The sequence below is a fragment of the Anomaloglossus baeobatrachus genome, chromosome 4 (assembly GCF_048569485.1).
Source record: "Anomaloglossus baeobatrachus isolate aAnoBae1 chromosome 4, aAnoBae1.hap1, whole genome shotgun sequence".
NCBI classification, from domain to species: Eukaryota; Metazoa; Chordata; class Amphibia; order Anura; family Aromobatidae; genus Anomaloglossus; species Anomaloglossus baeobatrachus.
In genome coordinates this window covers 653,128,223-653,147,254 of record NC_134356.1, presented here as the reverse complement: position 1 = coordinate 653,147,254, position 19,032 = coordinate 653,128,223, and the positions used below count along the sequence as shown (strand labels likewise).

Below are 19,032 nucleotides of genomic sequence, written 5' to 3'. Positions count from 1 at the left end.
AAAAGCGGGGTGTGTGCGCTCCAGATTCCCTGCCTGGTCTCCCAGAGCTGCAGAGCTGTTCTGTGTGATTCTCCACCGGCAGAATGTCCTAAAGATGGCTGCCGGAGCTCTCAGGGGAGGAGTAAAGCCAGGGGCGGCGTTAGGAAAAGTGCGGGAATCTGGGGTCCCCACAGTGATCAGTGAGGGGGGAGGGAGCATACAGGATGCCCCGGCCCTCATATCCGACGTCAGGTCGGCTGTCCCACCCCTATCTCTGATAGACAGGCTCGGGGGCGGGAGTTTTCCACTAGGCCGCGATGAAGCCGGGGACTAAATTTAATACCGCGGCCGACAAGCAGGCGCGGTCGGCGCGGTAGTCCCCGGTCTTCACAATTGAGCAGACAGTTGCGGCGTCCGGAACCCAGGCGCTCCATACACAGTCCCCATGGGGACACAGAGTACCTCGTGGATGCAGGGCCCTGTCCCTGAAGATAGATAAGCTCCTGTCCAGCAGATTCCCTCAGGGGCTGCGGAGGGAGCACGGTCCCAGAACCTGGATGACCGCTTCGGATCCCACTTCTACCAGAGCCCTCAGGGATGGAGAAGGAAACACGGCATGAGGCTCCGGCCGTCGTACCTGCAATGGGTACCTCAACCTTAACAGCACCGCCGACATAGTGGGGTGAGAAGGGAGCATGCCGGGGGCCCCGTGGGAGCCCTCTTTTCTTCCAACCGATACAATCAGCAGCTGCTGCTGACTAAAATGGAGATGTGTGAGTGGATGTGTGCCTCCTTCCACACAAAGCATAAAACTGAGGAGCCCGTGAGGCACGGGAGGGTGTATAGGCAGAGGGGAGGGGTTACACTTTTGAGTGTAATACTTTGTGTGGCCTCCGGAGGCAGAAGCTATACACCCCAATTGTCTGGGTCTCCCAATGGAGCGACAAAGAAAGAGCAGTTGGCTATCCCAGAAGTCCCATAGACAATGAAGCATTTTGAAGCCCCATTCATTCTTAGTATCCGAGGAGGGTCCCATGCATTTGACCTCAAGTGATCAGCAAATTATCACCTCTCCTATTAATAGGTGATAACTTACTGAGTTGGGAAGTTCTTTGTAAAGAACTTTAGGCCCAGTCACACACAACGACTTACCAGCGATCCCGAAAACGATGCGACCTGATGGGGATCGCTGGTAAGTCGCTGGGAGGTCGCAGGTGAGATGTCACACAGTCAGATCTTACCAACGATGCAGAACAATACAGGTGGCATTAGCGACCTGTATAATGATCTCAGCAGTCACTGTGACCCTGTCACACAGTGTCAAACACAGCGATGTGTCCTGCCCAGCAAGATATCGCCTTTGAAGAAAATGGCCTGGACCATTCGGCAACGACTAAATATCTCACAGCAGGGGCCTGATCGCTGGTAGGTGTCACACAACGAGATCGCTAACGGGATCGCTACTGCGTGACTGCGTCACAGAAACCGTGACTCAGCAGCGATCTCGCTAGCGATCTCATTATGTGTGACGGTACCTTTTGTCACAATGGCAGCCGCTCCCACAGCTTCTGTTTACCTAGGCGCCCCTAGGACTCGTCTAGATTTATAAAATCCCTATAAAGTGATGATGACATTTTGGGGGATCTTCCCTTCCGGCTCCCCATGTAGGACACTAGACATAGGCACTGACAATTGAGTACTTAATACACCGGTTAAAATTTTTGCAACATAATTGACTGATCCAAGAGAAAAACCTTATAAAATTCATCAATGCGGATTTATTAAACAAATAAGTTTGCGCTTTCCAAAAGCGAAATCCAGTAAGAAAAAAAAAAAAGAAAATAAATCGGATCAGTTTTGTCATGTTCCGAGCAAGTGGTGATGTCTTCAAGTGTTGAGCTTTCTTCGTCCGGTCACAGAATGCAGTTTCCGCAGATCCTCTGGCCGAGGGGTGGTGGAGCGCCTTAGGAGATGAAGGCCGGACGCTGACGACTTCTAGGCGGAGTCGCGTGGTGGGCAGTGTTAGGAGTCTTTACTGTCCGAGCTTATGAAGGCACTTTGAGTTCACAGTTTCCCAATAAATACTGAAGGATACGGTCCACCATCCAGGCCAAGCAGAAATCCAAACACAGGACTTTGGCGATAACCAGCTTGAACTGCAAAAAAGGAGAGAAATCACGGTAAGATGTAGCTTTCTACGAAATTATAGAAACTGAATACAATGGGGGCGAGTTTTGCAAGAATGGATTAAAATGTAACTCACAAACAAGAACCTTCCCATGAATGTTGGCTGCTTTTTCATTTTCCGTACTGCACCGCAAGAAATGTTACTCTAGCCGAATACATCTCTGTCAAAATTTGTGACACTTTTTGGGCGAAATTATGATGACTTTGTCATCCTAGCACCTCCCAGACCCCAAACAGTTGAACGTTTTCAGAGACTGGTGTTAAAGGGAACCAATCACCAGGATTTTCATATATAACCTAAAACCAGTGCTATACAGGCACTATCAGGCTGATTCTATACATACTTTTAGTGGTCAGCTTGGATGTATAGTATTTGAAACACAAGCAAGTAAAGTTTGGAAAATGAGCAGCTGTCTATCCTTCAAGCCACACATCCAAACCCTCTTCACCTCCGGCAGAGTACAACTCAAAAATATCTCCCGGATCCGTGCTTTCCTTAACCAAGAATCAGCAAAAACATTAGTGCATGCCCTCATCATCTCCCGCCTCGACTACTGCAACCTCCTGCTCTCTGGCCTCCCTTCCAACACTCTTGCACCCCTCCAATCTATCCTAAACTCTGCGGCCCGCTTAATCCACCTCTCCCCTCGCTACTCCCCAGCCTCGCCACTCCCCAGCCTCGCCACTCTGCCAATCCCTTCACTGGCTTCCCATCGCCCAACGACTCCAGTTCAAAACATTAACCATGACATACAAAGCCATCCACAACCTGTCTCCTCCCTACATCTGTGACATAGTCTCCCGGTACCTACCTGCACGCAACCTCAGATCCTCACAAGATCTCCTTCTCTACTCCTCTCTTATCTCCTCTTCCCACAATCGAGTACAAGATTTCTCCCGTGCCTCCCCCATACTCTGGAATGCTCTACCTCAGCATTTCAGACTCTCCACTACCGTGGAAAGCTTCAAGAGGAACCTCAAGACCCACCTCTTCCAACAAGCCTACAACCTACAATAGCACTCAGTCCAGTACACCACTGCGCAACCAGCTCTGTCCTCACCTATTGTACCATCACCCATTCCCTGTAGACTGTGAGCCCTCGTGGGCAGGGTCCTGTCTCCTCTTATACCAGTCTGTTTTGTATTGTTAATGATTGTTGTATGTATACCCTCTTTCACTTGTAAAGCGCCATGGAATAAATGGCGCTATAATAATAAATAATAATAATAATAAAATAATAATAATAATGACAGCAGCTGCCGATCAGCTGATAGCTGGGGTAGGTATTCATAGTTATCCCTCCCCCTGTTACTTATGCTAATTCTATTATGGAATCATTTTAATTTGTGACTAGAAGGACCTGTGCTGATGTCATACCCATGTGACCAGAAGGTACGGGGGGGCCTCAGCCAACATAGCTGATACCAAGAAGCAACATTATTTTTCTGTTGGCTGAGGCCCAGCTCTTTCTGGTCACATGGGTATGACATCAGCACAGGTCCTTCTAGTCATAAATTAAAATGATTTTATAAGAGAATTAGCATAAATAACAGGGGGAGGGGATAACTATGAATACCCACCCCAGCTATCAGCAGCTGTGGTCATTCAAAAAGCTGTGATTTTACACATTTTATAGACTTTACTTGTGTTTCAAAACCTATACATCCGAGCTGACCACTAAAGGTATGTATATAGTCAGCCTGATAGTGCCAGTATAGCACTGGCTTTAGCTTATATAGGAAAATCCTGGCGATTGGTGCACTTTAAAAAGCCAAACGTCACAACATTTTTGTGCACATACGAGTTCTGTAAATGATCCAGAAATTCGTCAGCCTATTTCTGGATAAGCATTGTACAAGCCGCAGAGGATACCCGCAGCGCTGCAGAGTTGTAATCTGCGGCATGTCGATTTATGCAGCAGATTTCACTTCCGTAATAAATTGGCAGCATTTGCACAGCAAAACCCGCAATCGGGTGCGTATTTTGATGCTGTGGACTTTCAGTCCCTTGCGGAGACGTCAGGGGGTTTCTTATAAAAGAGCACAGATAAAAGTTACCGGAATTTACGCAGCCACGCTACTGACATAAACACGCAAAACCCTGCCAGGTGCAAATCAGCCTTAAGGGTACTTTACACGCTGAGATATCGGTACCGATTTCGCTAGCGAGCGTACCCGCCCCCGTCGTCTGTGCGTCACGGGCAAATCGCTGCCCGTGTCGCACAACATTGCTTACACCCGTCACATGGACTTACCTTCCCTGCGACGTCGCTCTGGCCGGACCCTGCGACGTCGCTCTGGCCGGAGATCCGCCTCCTTTCTAAGGGGGCGGTTCGTGCGGCGTCACACGGCAACCGTCCAATAGCAGAGGAGGGGCGGAGATGAGCGGCCGGAACATGCCGCCCACCTCCTTCCTTCCTCATTGCCGGTGGACGCAGGTAAGGAGATGTTCGGCGTTCCTGCGGTGTCACACATAGCGATGTCTGCTGCCGCAGGAACAACAAACAACATCGTACCTGCAGCAGCAACGATATTTGGAAAAGGAGCAACGTGTCAACGATTTTTCATGTTTTTGCGATCGTTTATCGTCGCTCCTTGGTGTCACACGCTGCAATGTCACTAACGGCGCCAGATGTGCGTCACTAACGACGTGACCCCGACGATATATCGTTAGTGATGTGGCAGCATGTAAAGTACCCTTAAGCCTTTATCCACATTGCAGTGTTACGGCCATGCTTTATGCAGGAAATTGTGGCAGGCTTTACTATACACTGTGCATCGCAGAGCACTATGTGGTGGCGTGATCTGCAGCAACAAACTTCATCTGCCCCTTTAAAGGAATTTGTCAGCAAAAAATGACTGTGTAAACCAAGCACAGTCGCTCGGTGCACCATTGGGGTGATCACACAGCAAAGTGCACCTTTCCCCCATACTTGTTTTACATTTATCTCCTTTGAAGCTAAAGGAGGGTGAAGATAGAAAACAAAGTAGGTAGCAGGTGTGCAAAGCTGCTCGGTGACACCAAGTGCCGGGGTCAGGATGCCTCTAATCCTCGTCTCCCAAATACTAACATAAAGGTGCAAAAATCACCTACAAAGACGCAGCAGCTGCGATAGATGCAAACATGTAATACATAGGGTAATACTAATGCCGGTAATGGACATACAGTATATGAATAACACACGACCAAGATGGCAGCCACCACCAACCCCCCAAATGCACACGGTAAATACAAAGCTACTCACCACCTCCTGATATAGTGAAGTGTTTTATGCTTGCATATACAGTGTGTCCACCCATATCCTGTCCACCGCCATTAACTTGAGAACGGCGGCAGCTATAGGCATAGAAGTGGTGTCTAGGTATAGTAAAGTAGCCATGCGCTACGCAATGAAACCACCTATAGCGCCACCTGGTGGAAAACAACAGAGTTAGCATTTTTATCTCGAAAACGAAACAAGGTAGAGAAAAAAAGTGAATTACAAAGTTGTAGGGCATCATCAATTCAATACGAATCGACACCTTGCATACAGAAATGCTATGATATGAAACCCATGACTCCCCCAAAACATTGAATGCTGGTCCCGCATTTGGCGCTCATTTAACTTTGATGCTCAAAGTGGCCCCCGTCAGCTGCAATGCACATCTGGACTCTGCACAGCATACTGTATCTTGCTGCACGCTGTGCAATATGGTAGGTGACACGTTTGCACAAGCATCTGTGATACGTCGTCGTAGGTCCTGCAATGTTGGTGGAGGGGTCACATACACCTGCTGTTTGATGTGACCTCACAGAAAGAAGTCCAATGGGGTCAGGTCAGGTGAGCATGGAGGCCACTCCACACAGCCACCATACCCAATGACTTGTAGGAAGGTCTCCATGAGGTATCGCTTCAGGTCCGCAGCCTTGTGAGTTTTACATGTTCTAACCATAGCATTTCTGTATGCAAGGTGTCGATTCATATTGAATTGATGATTTCCTACAACTTTGTAATTCACTTTTTTTCTCGATTTCGTTCCGTTTTCGAGATAAAAATGCTAACTCCGTTGTTTTCCACCAGGTGGCGCTATAGGTGGTTTCATTGCGTAGCGCATGGCTACTTTACTATACCTAGACACCACTTCTATGCCTATAGTTTCCGCCGTTCTCAAGTTAATGGCGGTGGACAGGATATGGGTGGACACACTGTCTCAGCGCCCACAGGTGGAGGGGGAACCTTTGTGGTAATGTGCCCAGGATTTCCATTTCTGTAGTATGATTTACCTCCATAGGGATGTCCACCAGCCCAAACTGCTCATTGAACTCTGGCGATGAGCCGGACAGGAGGCCGACGATGGCCATCCCCGACAGCACAATGCTCCACAGCAGTGGCTTGTTTTCACATAGGCTTTCCATGAATGGGTGACCCTAAAAGCAACGGAATGGGATTATTCACTGATTTTAGAAGGTACAAAAGTAAAAACAGCCTGTATACTATATGGTTGCAGCACTAAACCATACAGAACGTCAGAGGAATACAAGTGCTGGGGTTTTTCTATGTATGTACTTCCATGATGTGCCAGCAGATGGCAGCATGTCCATTTTCAAGATTGATAAGGGGCTGCAGGGACAAAGGAAACCCCAGAGAGGACACAAACCCTCCACTCATCATTGCTTTTTTTTATGGTTCCAATAGTGACACTCATTTAAAAAAAAAATTATATTAAAAACCTTTAATTTGTGGCTTTTTCTTTATTTTTTCTGGCACTACGAGTGCGGTTTTCATTATCCAAATGATTTAGCCTAATTTATATCTGTGACCTTCTGAAATGTCACTAAATTTCAAATCACAATCGTCCTCCAGTACCGAAGCGGAATATAAAATCTAGACACTTATTTCCCCCACGGTTAGAATAGTGAATTGCACGCATTATAAGGGTTACTTTTAAAAACAATAATAAAATGATTAAAAGAAAAAAAAAATGATGCAAAATTTAGCAACCGACACTCGTCATTTTGAAGAATTTGGTGCAAATTCCGTTAGTGAAAAGTATGAGACAAAACATAAAAAAAAGTCTAAAGTAGGAGACAAAACATAAAAGTAACAAAAAAAGCAAATAAAAAAAGAAGGGAATTTTGTTTACTTACCGTAAATTCCTTTTCTTCTAGCTCCTATTGGGAGACCCAGACAATTGGGTGTATAGCTTCTGCCTCCGGAGGCCACACAAAGTATTACACTTTAAAAAGTGTAACCCCTCCCCTCTGCTATACACCCTCCCGTGCATCACGGGCTCCTCAGTTTTGGTGCAAAAGCAAGAAGGAGGAAACTTATAAATTGGTCTAGGGTAAATGCAATCCGAAGGATGTTCGGAGAACTGAAAACCATGAACCAAAAGAACAATTCAACATGAACAACATGTGTACACAAAGAACAACAGCCCGAAGGGAACAGGGGCGGGTGCTGGGTCTCCCAATTGGAGCTAGAAGAAAAGGAATTTACGGTAAGTAAACAAAATTCCCTTCTTCTTTGTCGCTCCATTGGGAGACCCAGACAATTGGGGCGTCCAAAAGCAGTCCCTGGGTGGGTAAAAGAATACCTCGATAAAAAGAGCCGAAAACGACCCCCTCTTACAGGTGGGCAACCGCCGCCTGAAGGACTCGCCTACCTAGACTGGCGTCTGCCGAAGCATAGGTATGCACCTGATAGTGTTTCGTGAAAGTGTGCAGACTAGACCAGGTAGCTGCCTGACACACCTGCTGAGCCGTAGCCCGGTGCCGCAATGCCCAGGACGCACCCACGGCTCTGGTAGAATGGGCTTTCAGCCCCAAAGGAAGCGGAAGCCCAGAAGAACGGTAGGCTTCAAGAATCGGTTCCTTGATCCACCGAGCCAAGGTTGACTTGGAAGCCTGCGAACCCTTACGCTGGCCAGCGACAAGGACAAAGAGCGCATCTGAACGGCGCAGGGGCGCCGTGCGAGACACGTAGAGCCGGAGTGCTCTCACCAGATCTAATGAGTGCAAATCCTTTTCACATTGGTGAATTGGATTAGGGCAAAATGAAGGTAAGGAGATATCCTGATTGAGATGAAAAGGAGATACCACCTTAGGGAGAAATTCCGGAACAGGACGCAGAACCACCTTATCCTGGTGAAAAAACAGGAAGGGGGCTTTGCATGACAGCGCTGCCAGCTCCGAAACTCTACGGAGTGATGTAACTGCCACTAGAAATGCCACCTTCTGCGAAAGACGTGATAAAGAGACATCCCGCAGCGGCTCGAAAGGTGGTTTCTGAAGAGCCGTTAGCACCCTGTTAAGGTCCCAGGGTTCCAGCGGACGCTTGTAAGGTGGGACTATGTGGCAAACTCCCTGCAGGAACGTGCGGACCTGCGGAAGCCTGGCTAGACGCTTTTGAAAAAATACGGATAGCGCCGATACTTGTCCCTTGAGAGAGCCGAGAGACAAACCCTTGTCCATTCCGGATTGAAGGAATGAAAGAAAAGTGGGTAAGGCAAAAGGCCAGGGAGTAAAACCATTATCAGAGCACCAGGATAAGAAGATCCTCCAAGACCTGTGATAGATCTTGGCGGACGTTGGTTTCCTGGCCTGTCTCATGGTGGCAATGACATCTTGAGATAACCCTGAGGACGCTAGGAGCCAGGACTCAATGGCCACACAGTCAGGTTGAGGGCCACAGAATTCAGATGGAAAAACGGCCCTTGTGACAGCAAGTCTGGGCGGTCTGGGAGCGCCCACGGTTGACCCACCGTGAGATGCCACAGATCCGGGTACCACGACCGCCTCGGCCAATCTGGAGCGACGAGAATGGCGCGACGACAGTCGGACCTGATTTTGCGCAGCACTCTGGGCAGCATCGCCAGAGGAGGAAATACATAAGGCAGTCGAAACTGCGACCAATCCTGAACTAATGCGTCCGCCGCCAGAGCTCTGTGATCTTGAGACCGGGCCATGAATGCCGGGACTTTGTTGTTGTGCCGTGACGCCATGAGATCGACGTCCGGCGTTCCCCAGCGGCGACAGATCTCTCGAAACACGTCTGGGTGAAGAGACCATTCCCCCGCGTCCATGCCCTGACGACTGAGAAAATCTGCTTCCCAGTTTTCTACGCCCGGGATGTGAACTGCGGAGATGGTGGAAGCTGTGGCTTCCACCCACTGCAGAATCCGTCGGACTTCCTGGAAGGCTTGACGACTGCGAGTGCCGCCTTGGTGGTTGATGTATGCGACGGCAGTGGCGTTGTCCGACTGGATACGGATCTGCCTGCCCTTCAGCCACCGATGAAAAGCCAATAGGGCTAGATACACTGCCTTTATCTCCAGAATATTGATCTGAAGGGATGACTCTATCGGAGTCCAGGTTCCCTGAGCCCTGTGGTGGAGAAAAACCGCCCCCCACCCTGACAGGCTCGCGTCCGTGGTGACCACAGCCCAGGTTGGGGGTAGGAAGGATTTTCCCTGCAACAGAGAGTTGGAAAGGAGCCACCACTGAAGTGACGTCTTGGTTGCAAGGGAAAGAGAGACGTTCCTGTCGAGGGAAGTCGACCTCCTGTCCCATTTGCGGAGAATGTCCCACTGGAGTGGCCACAGATGGAATTGCGCGAAGGGCACTGCCTCCATTGCTGCCATCATCTTCCCCAGGAAGTGCATGAGGCGCCTCAAGGGGTGTGACTGACCCCGAAGAAGAGATTGCACCCCTGCCTGCAGAGAAAGCTGTTTGTCCAGCGGTAGCATGACTACCGCTGACTGAGTATGAAACTCCATCCCGAGGTAAGTCAGTGATTGGGTCGGTGTCAACTTGGATTTTGGGAAGTTGATGATCCACCCGAACTGCTGGAGAGTCGCCAGAGCGACGGTAAGGCTGTTTTGACACGCCATCTGAGAAGGTGCCCTGACCAGAAGATCGTCTAAGTAGGGAATCACCGAGTGGCCCTGAGAGTGTAGGACCGCCACAACAGATGCCATGACCTTGGTGAACACCCGTGGGGCTGTCGCCAGGCCGAAAGGCAATGCCACGAACTGAAGGTGTTCGTCCCCGATGGCGAAACGCAAAAAGCGTTGATGTTCGGGTGCGATCGGCACATGGAGATAAGCATCCTTGATGTCGATCGATGCTAGGAAGTCTCCTTGTGACATCGATGCGATGACCGAGCGGAGAGATTCCATCCGAAACCGTCTGGTGCTCACATGTCTGTTGAGTAGTTTGAGGTCCAGAACGGGACGGAATGAACCGTCCTTCTTTGGCACCACGAACAAGTTGGAGTAAAAGCCGCGACCATGTTCCTGGGGGGGAACAGGGATCACAACTCCTTCTGTCTTCAGAGCGTCCACCGCCTGAAAAAGTGCATCGGCCCGCGCGGGGGGCGGAGAGGTTCTGAAGAAACGAGTCGGGGGACGAGAGCTGAACTCTATCCTGTAACCGTGAGACAGAATGTCTCTCACCCATCGGTCTTGAACATGTGGCCACCAGGCGTCGCAAAAGCGGGAGAGCCTGCCACCGACCGAGGACGCGGTTCGGGGATGCCGAGAGTCATGAAGAGGCCGCCTTGGAGGCATTGCCTCCGGCGGGTTTTTGGGGGCGTGACTTAGCCCGCCACGCATAGGAGTTCCTCTGGCCTTTCTCCGGCCTGCTGGACGAAGAGGATTGGGGCTTGGCGGAGGGACGAAAGGACCGAAACCTCGATTGTATTTTCCGTTGCTGAGGTCTCTTCGGTTTGGACTGGGGTAAGGAGGAGTCCTTTCCCTTTGATTCCTTAATAATCTCATCCAATCGTTCGCCAAACAATCGGTCGCCAGAAAACGGCAAACCGGTTAAGAACCTCTTGGAAGCCGAGTCTGCCTTCCATTCGCGCAGCCACATGGCCCTGCGGACTGCCACAGAATTAGCGGATGCCACAGCTGTACGGCTAGCAGAGTCTAGAACTGCGTTCATGGCGTAGGAAGAAAAAGCTGACGCCTGAGAAGTCAAAGACGCAACCTGCGGAGCAGAATTACGTGTGACCGCATTAATCTCAGCCAGACAAGCTGAGATAGCTTGGAGTGCCCACACGGCTGCAAAAGCCGGGGCAAAAGACGCGCCCGTGGCTTCATAGATGGATTTCACCAGGAGCTCTATCTGCCTGTCAGTGGCATCTTTTAGCGATGAGCCATCTGCAACCGATACCACAGATCTAGCCGCCAATCTAGAGACTGGAGGATCCACCTTGGGACATTGAGCCCAACCCTTAACTACGTCAGAGGGGAAGGGGTAACGTGTGTCAGTAAGGCGCTTAGTAAAGCGCTTGTCCGGAACCGCTCTGGGCTTCTGGACAGCATCTCTGAAGTTAGAGTGATCGAAAAACGCACTCCGTGTACGTTTAGGGAACCGAAACTGGTGTTTCTCCTGCTGAGAAGTCGACTCCTCTACAGGTGGCGGCGGGGGAGATAGATCTAGCACCTGGTTGATGGACGAGATAAGGTCATTTACTATGGCGTCCCCTTCAGGTGTATCAAGATTGAGAGCAACGTCAGGGTCAGAGCCCTGAGCTGCGACGTCCGCCTCGTCCTCCAGAGAGTCCTCAAGCTGGGAACCCGAGCAGCGTGAAGAAGTCGGGGAAGATTCCCAGCGAGCCCGCTTAGCCGGTCTGGGACTGTGGTCCGGGCAGGAGTCCTCCTCGAGCATTGCTCACAGTGAGGGTAGGTGGAACCCGCAGGTAACATAGCCGCACAAGAGGTACAGGTCGCAAAATAACCCTGTGCCTTGGCACCCTTGCTCCTTGTGGACGACATGCTGTTGTCTCCTAGGAGAGTGATCACTGAGGGTATATGGGAAAAGGTATATAGCCCGACCGAACAGAAATATATATATATATAGTATCTATTCCGGCACCCTAAGGGGACCAGCACCGGGTGACCGGTGTGGCTTACCGACCGCAAAAAGCGGAGCGTGTGTCCTCCAGATTCCCTGCCTTAGGTCTCCCAGAGTTGCAGAGCTCTTTCCTGGTAATCCTCCACCGGCAGAATGTCAAAAAAATGGCTGCCGGAGCTCTCTGGGGAGGAGTGGAGCCGTGGGCGGCGCTAGAAAAGTGCGGGAATCTGGGGTCCCCACAGTGATCAGTGAGGGGGGAGGAAACATACAGGATGCTCCGGCCCTCACATCCGACGTCAGGTCGGCAGTCCCGCCCTTACCCCTGACAGGCAGGCCCGGGGGCGGGAGTTTTGCTACTAGGCCGCAATGAAGCCGGGGACTAAATTTAAGACCGCGGCCGACAAGCAGGCGCGGTCGTCGCGGAAGTCCGCCGGTCTTCACAAATCAGCAGCTGCTGCAGCATCCAGGATGAAGGCGCTCCATGCACAGCCCCCATGGGGACACAGAGTACCTTAGAGATGCAGGGCCCGGTCCCTGAGGATGAATAGACTCCTGTCCGGCAGATTCCCACAGGGGCTGCGGAGGGAGCACGGTCCCAGTAAATGGATGACCGGTCAGGATCCCACTTCTCCCAGAGCCGCTAAGGGATGGTGAAGGAAAACGGCATGAGGCTTCGGCCTTTGTACCCGCAATGGGTACCTCAACCTTAACAGCACCGCCGACGTAGTGGGGTGAGAAGGGAACATGCCGGGGGCCCCGTGGGGGCCCACTTTTCTTCCAACCGATATAACTAATATGAGAATGCATGAGTGGATGTGTGCCTCCTTCCACACAAAGCATAAAACTGAGGAGCCCGTGATGCACGGGAGGGTGTATAGGCAGAGGGGAGGGGTTACACTTTTTAAAGTGTAATACTTTGTGTGGCCTCCGGAGGCAGAAGCTATACACCCAATTGTCTGGGTCTCCCAATGGAGCGACAAAGAAATGAAGGATAACAATAAAATCGGCAGGTGAAAAATTCCAGCTCACGCTGTATTTGGAAGACAGAACATTTTTTAGTCTACACTTCTAATAAATAAAATCACTTTTTTTTTTTAACGGTTTTGTTTTCTTTGCAAATTTATTTGCAGCTAAAATGATGACTAAAATGACTATTGGGCAAAAATAATAGGACTAAACTTCGTGCATTTATTGGTGCAGCTTCTCCACTTTTTTTTTGGGAGGAGGGTCTTTTCCTCCATCTAAATCCCCCCCACAATAATAATAATAATAATAATAATAATATTAAAAGGCATTAAAAAAAAAAAAAAAATTGTTACGAGTCAATCTTAGGGCATTTTGAATTAGGGAAAAGACCTTCCTCTCCCCACAAATGGAAAAACTGCTAAACCCCCCCCCAAAACACGGCGTTTAGTTCTATTAATTAACCATCGCCAAAATACGATGTGATTGCCCCCACATGTCGATTCTGGATGCAGATTCAGCGTGTTAACCATACTGAGTTGTGTGAGAAGAGAGAATCTGTTTTGTTCCTATAATGGCCATCTTGTCTTATAACTAATGATGTGTTGAGCGCCCTCGTTGGCTCCCGACAGTGTTTTCTCTGGCTGGTCTCCCCTGTTTTGTCTTGCTGGTCTACTAGGCATTGCTCCCACCCGGCCAGAATCCTACTCCACACTGATGAGGGGCAATACCCCGAAACAGCTGTCTGTGGATGGATACCTGGCCTTGGTAATTCCCTTGTCATATCTTTAAACTCGTCAAGAGTTGGATATTGACTAATAGGGCCACTTAATATGGTGGTTATGGTGGTCTCCTAAAAAGAGCCACTCCTTGGCTAGGTCCTTCCCGGAGGGATATCTGGCTATTTTCTGTGTTGAGACTCCTAACAGAGGCTCTGTGGACTTTTTTGATTTTTATAACTAATGATGCCATAGGGTTCAGCTAACACTGATGTGGGGGAAGCTTCACATTTCCGTTCACTTCCCTACTGCTCTTATTGGTTCATAGTTCAGTCGGGACATTGTCCTTTGTCTGTGACCCTGTATAAACTGGTCACCTGTACTAATAAAGGAGAATTCTTTGAGTACACCATACTATGTGTGCGCTGTATTGATTTCCCAAGCGCTCGTAAAAGAAATCGTAATAATTTGGAGTTTAAGAGGCACAGAAGGAGTGTATTTCGCTCACAGTTGTCGTATGCAGATTTCTGCCATCTGATGCGGCTTCTCCGCCTTTGGATTTGCACATTTGCGGCTCAGATTCTGCGACAGATATTTCAGATGGAAACACTCAACGTGTGACTATGTCCTAACTGCAACCATGGCCCATAAGCCCTAATGGAGCAGATGGAGGGGAGGGGGAGGGGACAGGGGGAGAGGGGGCGGCTTCCATTTTGACCGTCTCTCAGTCACTTGGTGTCCTTTTGATGGCTGCATAGTAAACCTAAGAACCACGTACCTTATAGTTAATAGCGAAGGTGGCCATCTGCATGGCCATGGACATGATGTACACCGTGCTGTTCACCAGGCTCGGCTCAAACTCCTTATACAAGTCCACAAACTCATCCTTCCTGAAAAAGGGAAAAAAAAAATGGCTTCACACAACACAAGGTGGGAAGATCCCTGTAATTCGCCATTGGGACCTCCCCACAGTATTCAAGATTTTGGGATATATAGTTACATAAGGAGACGCTGTGCCTAAAAAAATAGATATGAAGTCCAAAATAATCTAGAACTAGAGCCACACTTGAGCACTAGTTGTGTCTGGTATTGAAGGGCAGCTCTACTGACATGAATGGGGATACACGGCAGTACCACATGCAACCTGCACACAGGGGTGGCGCTGTGACTGAAAAGAAGCAGCTCTATCTTAATCTTTAAAAAATAAAAATGTAATGGAAAAATAAAAATTTTACTGTTCGGCAGGTGTTCAAGTTCTCAGCAGAGCTGGCATTTTGCACATGCGCTGTACGGAGATTTCCCTCCCTCCGAGCTGGGCGGCCTCATCAATGATGTACTGTGCATGCGCCACATCTGTGTTCTGGTTGAAGTAATGTGGTAGAGTTGATGGGAGTGATCTACATTCAAACCTCCATATAAAGCACCTTGTATTGTGTTGTGACCATATGTAATTTTAATGGCTTGATAAAGGCCCTGTGTTGGCCGAAACGTTGCTATCTGCACTTTTTCTTTGTATGGTGGAACTAATAACATTTTTTTTGATATTTACAAGGTGTTGCGGTGCTATGGATTTTACAATACTCTACATCCGTGTTCTGGTGTCAGAAGAGGATACTGCCCAGAACAAGAAGAGAAGAAATGTAGGACATATGCGTTGTCTTCTGATCTCATGGCGCATGCTCAAGACGTTAGCACTAACAAGAAGAATTACAGTCAATTAAGGCTAAAGTTGGGATAACCAAGAAGACCCTGACAAGCTTTAGACCCCCATTGGGGACTCAATAATTAGCATATGAGAATTGAAGTAGGATTTGCTATTCATTACACGTCTCAAAACAGTAAAAATAAAATTAAAAAAAAAAAGTGTTTTCCCACCCTTAATACTATAAATGTATATATTTTTTTCCTGGTGTAAATGCTGCTGTTCTCCTAAATCTGGAGATGTTTTTCTTCTGTTCTTGTGCCCCTTTGCTCCTGAGATATGGTCTCTTCTTCCATATTATATATACATACATACAATTTTTTATAGCCAAGGAGGCGTGGCCATTGAGAAGACCACCACAGAGAAAAAGTTGAAGACCACACCTACTTGAGATAAAAAGACTATTTATATACAAAAAAAAGGAGGAGGCCGTATCTCAGGAACACGGAGAGGCACAGGAACAAAGCGTAAACAATGTCAGAATGACGACAACTACGGCATTTACAAACAGGTTAATTTTTTTTATATACATTTATGGCAAAGTTCTGGGTCTTCTCTGAAGTGGACCTGGCACCAAGTTTTATTTTTTATAACGCCATATGGTTACTGAGATATGGGGTTTTAATATTTATGCTACGTTTTATGATCTTCATAAGTGGTTGGGCTAATAGATCCTCGGGGGAGTGTCCATAGGCTGCTGTGAGCCATGCCCCCTTGGAACAAACCATAGGAATTAGAAGTAAATAAAAAGGCCAATATCTCTGAAAGTGTATGGTGGATTTAAAAAAACAAAAAAAAACAAACATCAACAAAATCCGGAATACTCATGTGAGCAGACGGAATAAACTAAAGGCAAAAACTGGGCACTTTTGAACTGGTAACAGGTCCTTTTAATGTGACCTAACTGGGGCTATTAATCATATTAAGGGCTAAAAAGGAACTGACAGATTTGAAAAAAAAATGCAATCTGCCTTAAGCATGTCATGATTTTTTTCTATAGGATAATTAAAAAGCCTATCCTGAATCTAAGAGGTCGGCTCCTTACCTGGCTTCCGTTCTTTCGAGTGCCCCTTGGTATAAGTAGATAAGGCTCCCGAAATGAACGAAGAACTGCAGGAGAACGGTCAGGATGGTGTACAGGTTGAAGATGTTGGGCAAAGGACGCTCCTTGGAGAGGTATTTCAGGGGCTGAAAAGTTGAAGGTAAGGGGGTCAAAACACGAGAACTGTAACATCTTCAAACCGTATCGTGGACACAAAACTCACCTTGGAACGGGAAATGAAGAGGAAGCAGCCGGCCAGGAGGAGCCCTTGTAATGTCGCCTGGAAGTCGCTAAACTTCACTCCCTCCAGGTACAGGACGCTCTGCCCGTAGGCCAAGATAAGGGCGTTCAGCGCCAGGATCTTGAACATCTGCAGCGTCGTGACCAAGGTGCAGCGTCCTTGCTTGATAACGTGGCAGACTGCGGGAAATAACACACAATGGGATATTGGTCTGACCATATAGTCTGACCCTAAACGCTCCCCCTGATACATGACGGCTACAAAAATGGATAAGGATTTGGAGACTGGAACACAGGGGTTTCACTATTGTAAAAACATTTTTTTTTCTAGATTTTAGTGGCTTGTGTCTCCATTTTCTGACACCCATAACTTTTGTAATTTTCAGTTGATGAGGTGGAGGGAGGGCTTATTGTTTCTGTGGTGAGCGCCAGTTTTATTAGTATATTTTAGGGTATGTATGATGTTGTCATCGCTTATTATTGCAGTTTGTGGGTAAAGTGCGTAGACCACAAAACGTCAATTATGGAGTCTCAGCTTTTGCTTTTTTTTTTTCTTTTCTTATGGCATGAACCTTATAAGTTAAATAATTTAATATATGTGTGTGTGCATATATATATATATACATACACACACACACACATATGTACACATCCATTATGTGCGTGTGTGTATACAATATATTATATATATATATATATATATATATATATATATATACACACACACGTATACATATATATACATATACACATATATACATACACACACATATATGTACACATCTATTATGTGTGTGTATGTATACAATATATTATATACACATATATACATATACACACACACACACACACACACACATGTACACATCTATTATGTGTGTGTGTGTGTATGTATATATATATATATATATATATATATATATATATATATATATATATATATTTGCTTTTTTGTGCATTTTTAGTTTCCCTAGGGGACATAAAACGATGGTTTGATCGCTTGTGCTATATACTGCAGTACTGTGGCATAACAGCATATTGTGAAATTTATGTTAGGAGGGTAAAGGTGGTAGCAACAGGTGCCTTTGGTAAAACCAGTGTCAAGCGGTCGGCACCCTGCAATCATGGGAACAGGTGCACAAATTGGTTTCCCGCTTGAATTGTGACCCTTAAATGCTGCAGTCAGAGACCGATATTGTTATATAAATGGATGTTCAGCATTGGAGCAATCTCTGGTAGCACTTTTAGAGGCAGGAGCCAGGTGCATAACACAGCCGGCACCCACTATATTACCATGTTAAACAACATCCCCAAACACACAGGGTAGACACTCACTGCACTGTATGGATGACAGCTTAGAGGTGAATGGTGCAGCAATACTGGCGTCTCCGAGCTTTACCACCTGCACCTGATCCTCCTCCAGCTCCTTCAGGACCTGGCTGATCCTCTCCTGGAAATAAGCAGAGCACAAACCGTAATGTGACAAGATGGAGGGCTACAGCATGGCCGGTCAGCACTATGCACACAATGTACTGTATGTATGGGCTGAACATAGGCATCCATGCAGGAGGGGGACCCCTAATGTATCAGTCCCCAAACAGAATGGCTACTACATAGCATCTCTCCTCTGAAGTACCCAGCATCTCCTTACGTTACCGTTCACCGATTTACCATGTAATACCCAATTTCTCCTGCAGGGGAGCTGCAGGGAATCTCTACCCTTATCACCAGGTTCTCCCATAGATTATACCTTATCGGGGGAAACTCTTTATCAGCTTATAGTGAAGGGATCCTTTTAAAAAAGAGAATTTTGTTTACTTACCGTAAATTCTTTTTCTTATAGTTCCGTAATGGGAGACCCAGACCATGGGTGTATAGCTTCTGCCTCCGGAGGACACACAAAGTACTACACTCAAAAGTGTAGCTCCTCCCTCTGAGCTTATACACCCCCTGGAGAACCAGATCTAGCCAGTTTAGTGCAAAAGCTGAAGGAGAATAGCCACCCACAAGTAAAAACAGAGCAAGAACCGGAACAACCGGAGCCTCTGTCTACGACAACAGCCGGTGATAACACGCGGAACAAGAAACTGCCAACAGGCAACAGGGAGGGTGCTGGGTCTCCCAATACGGAACTATAAGAAAAAGAATTTACGGTAAGTAAACAAAATTCTCTTTTTCTTTATCGTTCCTATGGGAGACCCAGACATTGGGACGTCTCAAAGCAGTCCATGGGTGGGAATAAACAGAAAAACTAACAAGTAGGCGGAGCCTAACTTCACAAATGGGCGACAGCCGCCTGAAGGATGCGTCTGCCCAAGCTCGCATCTGCCGAAGCATGAGCATGCACTTGGTAGTGCTT

General features: G+C 47.7%; 1 protein-coding gene across 1 annotated transcript in view; it reads right to left on the bottom strand.

Moving 5' to 3' along the window:
* Nucleotides 1–1,734: 1,734 nt before the first annotated feature.
* The window catches only part of ATP13A1 (ATPase 13A1), a 186,602-nt gene continuing 169,304 nt past the window's right edge, over nt 1,735–19,032 (bottom strand). Inside the window, exons 21-26 of the mRNA XM_075346481.1 lie at nt 18,009–18,123; nt 16,657–16,853; nt 16,437–16,579; nt 14,468–14,579; nt 6,431–6,574; nt 1,735–2,135 (exon numbers count right to left, since the gene is read on the bottom strand). Coding sequence (XP_075202596.1) covers nt 2,025–2,135; nt 6,431–6,574; nt 14,468–14,579; nt 16,437–16,579; nt 16,657–16,853; nt 18,009–18,123 — 822 coding nt within the window. The 3' untranslated portion in view covers nt 1,735–2,024. The remainder of the gene's footprint in view (nt 2,136–6,430; nt 6,575–14,467; nt 14,580–16,436; nt 16,580–16,656; nt 16,854–18,008; nt 18,124–19,032) is intronic.